Source organism: Nilaparvata lugens, chromosome 8 (assembly GCF_014356525.2).
Source record: "Nilaparvata lugens isolate BPH chromosome 8, ASM1435652v1, whole genome shotgun sequence".
In the NCBI taxonomy this organism is placed as follows: domain Eukaryota; kingdom Metazoa; phylum Arthropoda; class Insecta; order Hemiptera; family Delphacidae; genus Nilaparvata; species Nilaparvata lugens.
In genome coordinates this window covers 25,152,557-25,166,677 of record NC_052511.1, presented here as the reverse complement: position 1 = coordinate 25,166,677, position 14,121 = coordinate 25,152,557, and the positions used below count along the sequence as shown (strand labels likewise).

Below are 14,121 nucleotides of genomic sequence, written 5' to 3'. Positions count from 1 at the left end.
GAGGAAAAAAAAGAGAAAACTAAAAGCAAGAAATCTTAATAGTGAATAAATCTCACTCATGAATAATCTATCCTATGTTCTCATAGGATAGATTAATAACTTATTCCTTATTCTCAATATTCTTGTTTCACTCATAACCTTTGTGTATCTATTCTCTTTCATCATTGCAATTTGTGTTTTGAAAATACCACTCAACTTTTTCCCATTCTCCTTATCAGAATGCCCATTTTTCTCAATGAAGTTAACATTATTTCCTTTTATTGGATAAAGGGGTTTATTTTCTGTATATTACAAGTTTCTAGAAATTCCTTCATCTCGTTTATAATAAGAGAGAGTATAGGGTTGTGTTTGTTCGCATAAAAACATGTCAATTTGTGGATTGCATACGGGAAAAACGGGAATGATTTAGATCTCCATATTTTGCCCAGAGTTTCTAAAAGTATCAATCTCGTGCACCTCGAAGCCCAAATTTCAATTCTCCTTCCAGATTTTTCAGAATTAATGTTCAAATAGGATAATCAAGGATAATGCGATGGAGGCTATAAGCTTGTTACAAGACATTGCTAGCATTTAATTTTGAACAGAGCCATGGAGTAGTGGTAGAGCACTCGGCTTCGGATCGGAGCAAATGTTTCTCATATCGAATCCCGATTCTTCCAAAGTTTTTGTTTTTAATTTTTTCCCTCGACACGTATTATCATAAATTATTCTTGAAGGGAGTAGTTTTCACTACGATTGAACTTAAATTTTATCGAATAAATTATTTAACGTAAAATTTTGCATCCAGTACAAATGAAATGGACATAGGTTTCATGCTGTATCATTGGAATTTATAAGAAAAAGATGAATAGATCACAATCATCTTATTTGCAATACCATTTTTCGTCATTATTGGCTAGAATCTAACATTGCTAAAAAAGTAGATGAGTAAGGCGGGGGTGGAGATATCAATAATAACAATCGGTAACTACGTAACCTTAACAAATTTTTCTACTCTATGGAGATCATTTATTATCAACACAGGAGATAAATAACCGGGCAAGACTAGATATAATTCTAGTGAAATAGTGTGAATACATTACCTTATTATCGATATCTTACTTACCTATCTTAGTATTAATATAAGTAAGATATTGTAATAAACAACCATGATATCGATGGCATCTGAATCGAATACTTTCCTGGCTACAATTAATCAGATGAATATATAACATCTAAGTCATCGGAGTCCACAAACTCTGATATGTAATTTACGTCATCTATATAATAAGAGAGAGTAGGGTTGTGTTTGTTTGTGTGTTCGTGTGTTCGTTTGTTTGTTTGTTCGTTTGTTTTGTTCGCATCAAAACATGTCAACTTGTGGATTGCATACCGGAAAAACGGGAATGATTTAGATCTCCAAATTTTGAACATAGATTCTAAAAATATCAATCTCGTGCACCTGGAAGCCCAAATTTCAATTTTAATTCTAGATTTTTCAGAATTAATGTTCAAATTCATCTATGCTACCGTAGGCTACATGAAGTTTCATAGCCCAAAGTGTGTCTGTTTATGAGCAGGTTATAAGATTAACACTTATGAACGTATATGTAGCGCAGCGGTAAAAGGCCTGCTTATGGTTCCTCGGTTCGAATCCCCAAGGTATCCCATTTTTTTGTTCTTGATTTTTCTCTCGAAACGTATTCTTATCAATTATTTTTTGAAGGAATTTGTTTTCATTACTATTGAACTTGGATTTTATCATATAATTATTTTTAATGTAAAATTTTGCCACCAGTACAAATGAATTGGACATAGTCTTCATGCTGTAGGCCTATAATTGAATTTCATAAGAAAAACATGAATAGATCACAATAAAATAAGAAATAATTTATATTCTTCAGTTATAATGTACTATCAGACACGAATTCCCAGTGAAACGAGTATTTTAGGTATTTTGTTTGGAATTGGGAAAACAAAAGGCTACCTGATTCAAATTGAGGAGGATCCTAATCGAACTAAAATTTATTGATGTATTGGAAAAATCAATATGATTCTGTGAGGTTTCAAGTATTATGTAATCTTCAGTTTTCTATACTATAATAAAGGAAATAACTGGCTTATACACGTAAGGAATAGGGAATTATGTTTGACGCATCATCACGTCTGAAATATACTCAACTGATTAATTTGAAATTTTGCATATAGACTCTTCATTAACCGAGGATGGTTATAGGTCTATTTTCAAATTTCGATTTTTATTACGTCAAGTTTTCATTTTGCAGTTTTAAAATAGACCCTTGCGAAGCACGGGTTACCTACTAGTTTATACTAAATCCCATACTAATGAGATTCCATATACAGTCAGGGTGTATTGATTCAATCGATGTTTTTTCTTTCCGATTTGGAATCTAAAAGTGTCAGTATTGTTCGGCCAGTCGAACGAGACGGACTTATCTATGAGTTGCTGATAGCTGTTTTCGTTTACCTGCCAGCTCAAGCCAGAGCAGTATAGTTTTGAAACGGGATTTCAAGTGAAGTTTCTTTCTTTCGTTTTCTTTCAATATTGATTAGAATGAGTGCATGTGGTAAATGTAATAAAGTAGTCTCATCATCGACAAAATTTAAATTGCAGTGTTCAATTTGCCACGTGTTCTTCCATGGTAACTGTGCTAACATCAGAGAGTCGGATATGGATATTTTCAATAAAAAACCTTACAAGTGTGATGAATGTGTAAATGAAATAAGGTTACAGAGGAGTGCTTCGGACTCAACTCCAGTCAAAACAGATAAACACAGTGAGGATTCAATATTAATTGCTTCAGATGCGTGCAGCGTTAAAACGTTCAAGGAAATGTTAAAACAGTTGGAAAATAAAATATTGAATGGTCAACGCAAACTGGAGGACGATCTTGGTAAGTCCCTCGAAACTTGTCATGAAAAATTAGATGAGTATACAGACATTCTGAATAGGCAGATGGAGTTAACAAAGAAACAAAATGATAGCATAGAATCTCTACAAACTGAAAACAAGTTTTTGAAAGGCAAAGTAAACGATCTAACAATCAAATTAGAGGACTTGCAACAATATTCTAGGGCCAACACTGTTGAAATTCATGGCGTCCCTGTATCCGAAAATGAAGACACTTTACAAAAAACAATAGAAGTGGGTAGGGCTCTGAATATGGATAGGCCTATAAAAGAAGACATGATAGACATTTGCCATCGTTTGCCAATTCCTAGATATACTAATATTAATGAGCGTGTCCCCGGCATAATAGTATGATTTGTTAGGAAATATGATAAGGAAGAACTACTAAAAATGCGTAAAATCAAAAGAAATCTAACATGTGCTAATTTAGGTCTTCAATCGAATTCGCCAATTTACGTTAATCAATCCCTGGCGCCAGGAAGGAGAACGCTTTTCAACATGTCGAAGAAATTTCAAAGGGACTTTGGCTATAAATATCTATGGATTGATCGAGCGCGGGATAAATCAGCGGTTCACATCATAGCTTGTGAGGATGATCTCAAAAAGCTTGTAAAATGTGCGACTACCGATGATAATCGAATAAAAGAGTCTGACCCGGTACCTCAGAACAATCCCTCACTTCAGTAGGATTTTCCTTTGTTTTACACAAAAACTACACGGACGAAGAGATAATATGGAGTTAAAAATATGAAGGGAAAGTGTGATGAAAAGTTATTAGAAACTTTTGCTTTGTATGAATTGTTTGCTGTTACATAGTCTTACTCGCATTTCGCATTCACATTGGTTTTTACAAAATACTAATTTGATTATTATTTGTAGTTTTCTTGACCATTTTGAAGCAAGCGTTATTTTAAATATCTAAAATTATTCGATCTAGAAACTTTAGAACTTGTTTTTGATTCATTATTTAATTTTTGATTCTAATTATTTTAATTTCAATATTATCTATATTTTCTTTCGATTACAGTGTGAAGTGCGAAAGGTGTGTTTAAAGTTTACCAAAATTTTTGTTTCCAAGTCTATTTTATTAATTCAAGTTTACTTCAGTAATTCAATTCGGTCGAATTAGTTTCAAAATTGATTTATACTGATGAATTAGTAATCACTGAGAGGATAAGTGGAGGAGTGGTTAAGTGAGTGAACACTTAGAATTAGTTTTATTAATTCAATTAGTGTATAATGAGGATTTCCTCTAACTATGAGTGTTTTGTCTGCATTGATACAGAGTTTTTTTTTATTATTATTTTTTCTTCTCTAGAGTCTTGAAGTGTGTTGCAATTACAGGGTAGATGAAATCCGAGATATCATTTGACAACCTTTCAGTTTTAAGAGGAGAGTGATGTTTATTCGTCAGTTTTTCAGTTTTCTTGATGAGTTAATTGTAGTAGTTTTTTTGTATTCCTGTTTATAAATTATTCATTTCACCCTAGTAGGTTGAAGTTTGGCATACTCTTTCACTTCTCTTCTTGGAAAGTGCAGCAGACTATAAATTTTGAGCGATTAGATAACTAGCTATTTCCTATCGGATCTTATCAATGCATGAACGTTTCGAGTAATTTCTATATTCTATTTTATTATCTGGCGGGCTGGTGGGGGCGTTTAGTTCTCACCTTCTACTTCAAATTTTTTCTGATCAAATTTTCTTATCCTTCTACTTCTCTTTTCTTAATAAATTTTTATTATTTTCTTCAACGTCTTTTCGTAAATAGGTTTTCATGGTTTTTTTTTCTCATCGCAACTGTTTTCTCAGCTTAATGTCAATTCATATTCCAGATTTACATGATGATGAACTTGTGGGTTATTATAATACTATTGAAGTTGATGATTTTTTTACCTCTGAGCCTCAAGAGCGGAGTCAATATGATGGGGAGTTGAACATTTTCCACACGAATATAAGAAGCATAAACAAGAATTTTGACGAATTGGTGCATTATATTGGTAATGTGAATATCAAATTCCATGTTATTGCACTGTCTGAGTCATGGATTACAGAAGACACACAGTTTGACTACAATTTGCAGGGCTATAAAGCAATACAAAGAAAAAGTAAAAACTCAAAATGCGATGGGCTATGTTTATTTATTGATGAAAATGTTAAAACTGAATCAATAAACATAGTTATCGAAAAAGCAAAATATATCTGCATTTCATGCTTAATAAACAACGTTAAATACATAATAATATCTATTTATCGATCTCCAGCTCTGAATCTTAACGAATTTATTACGAGCTTAGATGCCTGTCTATATCAAATGAAAGACATGTCTAATATAATTGTATTAGGTGATATAAATCTTAATATTCTTGCAAATAACCATTTATCAAACGAATACTTGAGTACTTTACATATTAATGGCTCTAAATCTTATATAAATAAACCAAACAGAATCTTCAATGGTGTAGCATCCTGTTTAGACCACATATTCTTCAAGGAAAATAAAAACAAAAATAACGTTGTGAGAGGCGTAATTTCAAAAACCAATATAACAGACCATTATAGTATTTCTTTACATTTAAATGCGGCTAGTGATAGGGAAACGAACCATAGGGAAGATGAAGTACGAACTAAGACCAAAATCGACTTTGGTGGACTTATGTGCGATTTACAAGGAGAAAACTGGTACAATATATATAGTGCCGATGATATAGACATTATGGTGGATGTTTTAGTTGAAAAATTAAATTACTTGACACATAAAAACAAAAAAAATTCAATTAAGTAAGAATAAAAGGCCTCTTAAAAAATGGATTTCGCCCAGCTTAGTAAATTCTATTCGTGTAAGAGATAAGCTGCATAAGAAGCTTATAAAGCAGCCAAATAATATTCAATTGAACAACCAGTACAAAACATATAGGAACATTCTGAATAATTTATTAAAACAATCCAAAACCGATTACTTCAATAAAAAATTTGACGAACACAAAAACAATTCCAAAAAAACTTGGCAATATATCAACGAGCTCTTAGATACTAAAAAAAATACCAAATCAATCAATATAGAGGCCAAAGTACTTAACAAATACTTTGCCGAGGTAGGAGAGACTTTTGCCAGGAAAATTTCTGATGACATAAATAGTATACCCATTCCTCAATCTCAAACTAACCCATGTGATAAAAGTATCAATTAAAAAATAAAGCAACACCTGGAGCCGATAATTTTACTGGAGCATTTATAAAACAAATATCACACTTTATTACAGCACCTTTGGAATTTATATTTAATAAATGTCTGAGCAGTGGATATTTTCCCAAGAAATTTAAAGAAGCAAAAATCATACCTATACCTAAATCCGGAGATCTCAGCAAACCTGAAAATTACAGACCAATAAGCCTTCTAAGCAATTTATCCAAAATACTAGGAAAGATTTTACAATTGAGATTGATGAGCTTTTTAGAAAAATAGAATATAATCAGTGATAACCAATATGGGTTTCAAGCTAAAAAGTCAACCAACGACGCGGTCATTCATTTGAATAAAATTGTATATGACAATTTCAATGAAAACAAAAAATCTCTAGCCGTCTTCATGGATTTATCAAAGGCTTTCGATACAATCCCACATAATATACTTTTAAATAAGCTGGATGAATCTGGAATTAGAGGCTCAGTAAACAAACTTTTTTCAAGCTACTTGTCGGATAGGAAACAATATTTAACTTTAAATGGTCAAACGGATATCCAATCTACTTCATATTTTGGTTTGCCTCAAGGTTCGGTTTTATCCCCAATATTGTTCCTAATCTATGTTAACGATCTGTTGAAGCTAAATCTCAGAAATTGTACTACATTGTCATTTGCAGATAATACAACGCTCGTTTTTAGTGGAAATAGCTGGGAGGAGCTCTTTAATAATGCAAACAACAGTTTAAAAATAGTGCAAAAATGGCTTCAGGACCACACTCTCACCTTAAATACCGATAAAACCAAATATATCACTTTCTCACCCAACATAACCGGGCAACCACCAATATCTCTGGATTTAAAAATGAATACCAATGAAACCAATACTATGAATGAAGAGCAAGAGATAAAATCACTGGAAAGAGTGCAAACTATGAAATACCTAGGAATATTAGTTGACCAACACCTCAAGTGGAACAAACACATAGAATATTTATGTTCAAAACTAAAGTATGTGATACACATCTTTTCTACAAAATACAAAAAATAAAAAATTTGGATATAATTAGGAAAGTATATTATGCATACGCCCACTCATTATTTCAATAATAATATGTAATAGAGGTCTGGGGCGCCGCCTTTGACACACATTTAAAAAAGTTTTTATTTTGCAAAAACACATTATATGAGCAGCTCTTGGAAGACCACGACTTTATTCAAGTAGAGAAATTTTCATCGAACTAAATGTCCCGACTCTGAGACAGACCTACATTAAAAGAGTAATTCGTTACATAAACAAACATAGAAATCAGTTTAAAATTCATACAACTCCCTATAACATACGGGCAAACAGTACAAATACATTCAACATACATCTCATAAAGCTTACTATATGCAGACATCAACTTCAATACTATTGCAATTATTTAATCAATAAAATACCACTAGATTTTTGTCTTTGCTCTTGTATTCTTTCTTTTCTTCATTACTATTGTGATTTTATTTTGTATGGTGTAATACCAACATTAAGTTGGCTCTCCACTAAAATATTTTCGAAATCTCTCAACGCCATCGTTTTGAGCTGATTTGAGCAACTTTTATTTCGTTTTGAGCACCCACCGTTTTCGAGATATGACATCTCAAAAATTGGAGAGCCAACTTAATGCCAGCTCTCCACTTTTAAAAATCGAAAAAGTAAACACGCCATCGTTTTGAGCTCGTTTTGAGCTGATTTGAGCAACTTTTATTTTGTTTTGAGCACCCACCGTTTTCGAGATATGACGTCTCAAAAATTGGAGAGCCAACTTAATGCCAGCTCTCCACTTTTTGAAATCGAAAAAGTAAACACACCATTGTTTTGAGCTCGTTTTGAGCTGATTTGAGCAACTTTTATTTCGTTTTGAGCACCCACAGTTTTTGAGATATGACGTCTCGAAAATTGGAGAGCTAACTTAATGCTAACTATATAGTAAATCAAAAAATCAATTATAACTCCTGAACTAGAGTTGCTCAAAACGTGGAAACCTGCACAAGAGTAGAGGTCTATGAGTAGCTACTCTCAGCAGGCATTGACGTTTCGAGCCATCACAGTTCTCAAGTAATTCCCATTCATAGTATGTTTCATGTACTATACAGTAAATCAAAAAATCAATTATAACTCCTGAACTAGAGCTGCTGAAAACGTGGAAACCTGCACAAGAGTGGAGGTCTATGAGGAGCTACTCTTAGCAGAAATTGACGTTTTGAGCCATCACAGTTCTCAAGTATTTCCCACTCAAAGTATGTACCATGTACTATATGGTAAATCAAAAAATCAATTATAACTCCTAAACCAGAGGTGCTCAAAACGTGTAAACCTGCACAAGAGTAGAGGTCTATGAGTAGCTACTCTCAGCAGGCATTGACGTTTTGAGCCATCACAGTTCTCAAGTAATTCCCACTCATAGTAAGTACCATGTACTATATGGTAAATCAAAAAATCAATTATAACTCCTAAACCAGAGGTGCTCAAAACGTGTAAACCTGCACAAGAGTAGAGGTCTATGAGTAGCTACTCTCAGCAGGCATTGACGTTTTGAGCCATCACAGTTCTCAAGTAATTCCCACTCATAGTATGTACCATGTACTATATGGAAAATGAAAAAACCAATTATAACTCCTGAACTAGAGGTGCTCAAAACGTGGAAACCTGAACAAGAGTAGAGGTCCATGCAAAAACTACTCTCAGCAGAAATTGACGTTTTGAGCCATCACAGTTCTCAAGTAATTCCCACTCATAGTATGTACCATGTACTATATGGTAAATCAAAAAATCATTTATAACTCTAAACCAGAAGTGCTCAAAACGTGGAGACCTGCACAAGAGTCGAGGTCTATGAGAAGTAACATTCAGCAGAAATTGACGTTTTGAGCCATCACAGTTCTCAAGTAATTCCCACTCATAGTATGTACCATGTACTATATGGAAAATGAAAAAACCAATTATAACTCCTGAACTAGAGGTGCTCAAAACGTGGAAACCTGAACAAGAGTAGAGGTCCATGCAAAAACTACTCTCAGCAGAAATTGACGTTTTGAGCCATCACAGTTCTCAAGTAATTCCCACTCATAGTATGTACCATGTACTATATGGTAAATCAAAAAATCAATTATAACTCCTAAACCAGAGGTGCTCAAAACATGGAAACCTGCACAAAAGTAGAGGTCTATGAGAAGTAACATTCAGCAGAAATTGACGTTTTGAGCCATCACAGTTCTCAAGTAATTCCCACTCATAGTATGTACCATGTACTATATGGTAAATCAAAAAATCAATTAAAACTCCTAAACAAGAGGCGCTCAAAACGTGGAAACCTGCACAAGAGTAGAGGTCCATAAGAAGCTACTCTCAGCAGAAATTGACGTTTTGAGCCATCACAGTTCTCAAGTAATTCTCACTCATAGTATGTCTCGTGTACTATATCGTAAATCAAAAAATCAATCATAACTCCTGTACTAGAGGTGCTCAAAACGTGGAAACCTGCACAAGAGTAGAGGTCTATGGGAAGCTACTCTCAGCAGAAATTGACGATTCGAGCCTTCACAGTTCTCAAGTAATTCCCACTCATAGTATGTACCATGTACTATATGGTAAATCAAAAAATCAATTATAACTCCTGAACTATAGGTGCTCAAAACGTGTAAACCTGCACAAGAGTAGAGGTTTATGGGAAGCTACTCTCAGCAGAAATTGACGTTTTGAGCCATCACAGTTCTCAAGTAATTCCCACTCATAGTACGTACCATGTTCTATATGGTAAGTCAAAAAATCAATTATAACTCCTAAACCAGAGGTGCTCAAAACGTGGAAACCTGCACATGAGTAGAGGTCTATGGGAAGCTACTCTCAGCAGAAATTGACGTTTTGAGCCATCACAGTTCTCAAGTAATTCCCACTCATAGTACGTACCATGTTCTATATGGTAAGTCAAAAAATCAATTATAACTCCTAAACCAGAGGTGCTCAAAACGTGGAAACCTGCACATGAGTAGAGGTCTATGAGAAGAAGCATTCAGCAGAAATTGACGTTTTGAGCCATCACAGTTCTCAAGAAATTCCCACTCATAGTATGTACCATGTATTATATGGTGAATCAAAAAATCAATCATAACTCCTGAACTAGATGTGTTCAAAACGTGTAAACCTGCACAAGAGTAGAGGTCCATGAAGAGCTACTCTCAGCAGAAATTGACGTTTTGAGCCATCACAGTTCTCAAGTAATTCCCACTCATAGTATGTACCATGTACTATATGGTAAATCAAAAAATCATTTATAACTCCCTAACCAGAGGTGCTCAAAACGTGGAAACCTGCACAAGAGTCGAGGACTATGAGAAGTAACATTCAGCAGAAATTGACGTTTTGAGCCATCACAGTTCTCAAGTAATTCCCACTCATATTATGTACCATGTACTATATGGTAAATCAAAAAATCAATTAAAACTCCTAAACCAGAGGCGCTCAAAACGTGGAAACCTGCACAAGATTAGAGGTCTATGAGAAGCTACTCTCAGCAGAAATTGACGTTTTGAGCCATCACAGTTCTCAAGTAATTCCCACTCATAGTATGTACCATGTACTATATGGTAAATCAAAAAATCAATTATAACTCCTGAACTATAGGTGCTCAAAACGTGGAAACCTGCACATGATTAGAGGTCTATGAGAAGAAGCATTCAGCAGAAATTGACGTTTTGAGCCATCACAGTTCTCAAGAAATTCCCACTCATAGAGACCATGTATGTACCATGTATACATGGTACATGTATACATGTACCATGTATTATATGGTGAATCAAAAAATCAATCATAACTCCTGAACTAGATGTGTTCAAAACGTGTAAACCTGCACAAGAGTAGAGGTCCATGAAGAGCTACTCTCAGCAGAAATTGACGTTTTGAGCCATCACAGTTCTCAAGTAATTCCCACTCATAGTATGTACCATGTACTATATGGTAAATCAAAAAATCATTTATAACTCCCTAACCAGAGGTGCTCAAAACGTGGAAACCTGCACAAGAGTCGAGGACTATGAGAAGTAACATTCAGCAGAAATTGACGTTTTGAGCCATCACAGTTCTCAAGTAATTCCCACTCATATTATGTACCATGTACTATATGGTAAATCAAAAAATCAATTAAAACTCCTAAACCAGAGGCGCTCAAAACGTGGAAACCTGCACAAGATTAGAGGTCTATGAGAAGTAACATTCAGCAGAAATTGACGTTTTGAGCCATCACAGTTCTCAAGTAATTCCCATTCATAGTATGTACCATGTACTATATGGTAAATCGAAAAATCAATTATAACTCCTGAACTAGAGGTGCTCAAAACGTGGAAACCTGCACAAGAGTGTAGGTCTATGAGAAGCTACTCTCAGCAGAAATTGACGTCTTGAGCCTTCACAGTTCTCAAGTAATTCCCACTCATAGTATGTACCATGTACTATATTGTAAATCAAAAAATCAATTATAACTCCTGAACTAGAGGTGCTCAGAACGTGTAAACCTGCACAAGAGTAGAGGTCTATGAGAAGCTACTCTCAGCAGAAATTGACGTTTTGAGCCATCACAGTTCTCAAGTAATTCCCACTCATAGTATGTACCATGTTCTATATGGTAAGTCAAAAAATCAATTATAACTCCTAAACCAGAGGTGCTCAAAACGTGGAAACCTACACAAGATTAGAGGTCTATGAGAAGAAACATTCAGCAGAAATTGACGTTTTGAGCCATCACAGTTCTCAAGTAATTCCCACTCATAGTATGTACCATGTACTATATGGTAAATCAAAAAATCAATTATAACTCCTGAACTAGAGGTGCTCAAAACGTGTAAACCTGCACAAGAGTAGAGGTCTAAAAGGAGCTACTCTCAGAAGAAATTGACGTTTTGAGCCATCACAGTTCTCAAGTAATTCCCACTCATAGTATGTACCATGTACTATATGGTAAATCAAAAAATCATTTATAACTCTAAACCAGAAGTGCTCAAAACGTGGAGACCTGCACAAGAGTCGAGGTCTATGAGAAGTAACATTCAGCAGAAATTGACGTTTCGAGCCTTCACAGTTCTCAAGTAATTCCCACTCATAGTATGTACCATGTACTATATGGTAAATCAAAAAATCAATCATAACTCCTGAACTAGAGGTGCTCAAAACGTGTAAACCTGCACAAGAGTAGAGGTCCATAAGGAGCTACTCTCAGCAGAAATTGACGATTTGAGCCATCACAGTTCTCAAGTAATTCCCACTCATAGTATGTACCATGTTCTATATGGTAAGTCAAAAAATCAATTATAACTCCTAAACCAGAGGTGCTCAAAACGTGGAAACCTGCACAAGAGTAGAGGTCGATGAGAAGTAACATTCAGCAGAAATTGACGTTTTGAGCCATCATAGTTTAATTGATTTTTTTGATTTACCATACAGTACATGGTACATACTATGAGTGGGAATTACTTGAGAACTGTGATGGCTCAAAACGTCAATAACTGCTGAGAGTAGCTTCTCATAGACCCCTACTCTTGTGCAGGTTTCCACGTTTTGAGCACCCCTAGTCCAGGAGTTATAATTGATTTTTTGATTCTAGAGTTTGACTTTTGATTTTTTGAGTAGAGGTCTATGAAAAGCTACTCTCAGCAGAAATTGACGTTTTGAGCCATCACAGTTCTCAAGTAATTCTCACTCATAGTATGTACCATGTTCTATATGGTAAGTCAAAAAATCAATTATAACTCCTAAACCAGAGGTGCTCAAAACGTGGAAACCTGCACAAGATTAGAGGTCTATGAGAAGTAACTTTCAGCAGAAATTGACGTTTTGAGCCATCACAGTTTTCAAGTAATTCCCACTCATATTATGTACCATGTACTATATGGTAAACCAAAAAATCAATTATAACTCCTGAACTAGAGGTGCTCAAAACGTGGAAACCTGCACAAGAGTAGAGGTCTATGGGAAGCTACTCTCAGCAGAAATTGACGTTTTACTGTATAGTACATGAAACTTAATATGAATGGGGATTACTTGAGAACTGTGATGGCTCAAAACGTCAATTTCTGCTGAGAGTAGCTTCCCATAGACCTCTACTCTTGTGCAGGTTTACACGTTTTGAGCACCTCTCGTTCAGGAGTTATAATTGATTTTTTGATTTACCATATAGTACATGGTACATACTATGAGTGGGAATTACTTGAGAACTGTGATGGCTCAAAACGTCAATTTCTGCTGAGAGTAGCTTCTCATGGACCTCTACTCTTGTGCAGGTTTCCACGTTTGAAGCACCTCTAGTTCAGGAGTTATATTTGGTTTTTTGATTTACCATATAGTACATGTTACATACTATGAGTGGGAATTACTTGAGAACTGTGATGGCTCAAAACGTCAATGCCTGCTGAGAGTAGCTACTCATAGACCTCTACTCTTGTGCAGGTTTACACGTTTTGAGCACCTCTGGTTTAGGAGTTATAATTGGTTTTTTGATTTACCATATAGTACATGGTACATACTATGAGTGGGAATTACTTGAGAACTGTGATGGCTCAAAACGTCAATGCCTGCTGAGAGTAGCTACTCATAGACCTCTACTCTTGTGCAGGTTTACACGTTTTGAGCACCTCTGGTTTAGGAGTTATAATTGATTTTTTGATTTATCATATAGTACTTGGTACTTACTATGAGTGGGAATTACTTGAGAACTGTGATGGCTCAAAACGTCAATTTCTGCTGAGAGTAGCTTCTCATGGACCTCTACTCTTGTGCAGGTTCCCACGTTTTGAGCACCTCTGGTTTATGAGTTTTAATTGATTTTTTGATTTACCATATAGTACATGGTACATACTATGAGTGGGAAATACTTGAGAACTGTGATGGCTCAAAACGTCAATTTCTGCTAAGAGTAGCTCCTCATAGACCTCCACTCTTGTGCAGGTTTCCACGTTTTGAGCACCTCTAGTTCAGGAGTTAGAAATTGATTTTTTGATT

At 34.9% G+C, this 14,121-nt stretch overlaps 2 protein-coding genes across 6 annotated transcripts in view; one reads left to right on the top strand and one right to left on the bottom strand.

The window, feature by feature from the left end:
• LOC120352670 overlaps positions 1–14,121 on the bottom strand; it is a 290,323-nt gene that overhangs the window by 239,707 nt on the left and 36,495 nt on the right. The gene's annotated exons all lie outside the window — the stretch shown is intronic.
• Positions 2,668–14,121, top strand: part of LOC120352667 — an 82,471-nt gene continuing 71,017 nt past the window's right edge. For both annotated transcript variants that reach the window (XM_039434324.1, XM_039434325.1), the window contains exon 1: positions 2,668–2,894. In XM_039434324.1, the coding sequence (XP_039290258.1) occupies positions 2,865–2,894 (30 nt within the window). In that variant the 5' untranslated portion in view covers positions 2,668–2,864. The remainder of the gene's footprint in view (positions 2,895–14,121) is intronic.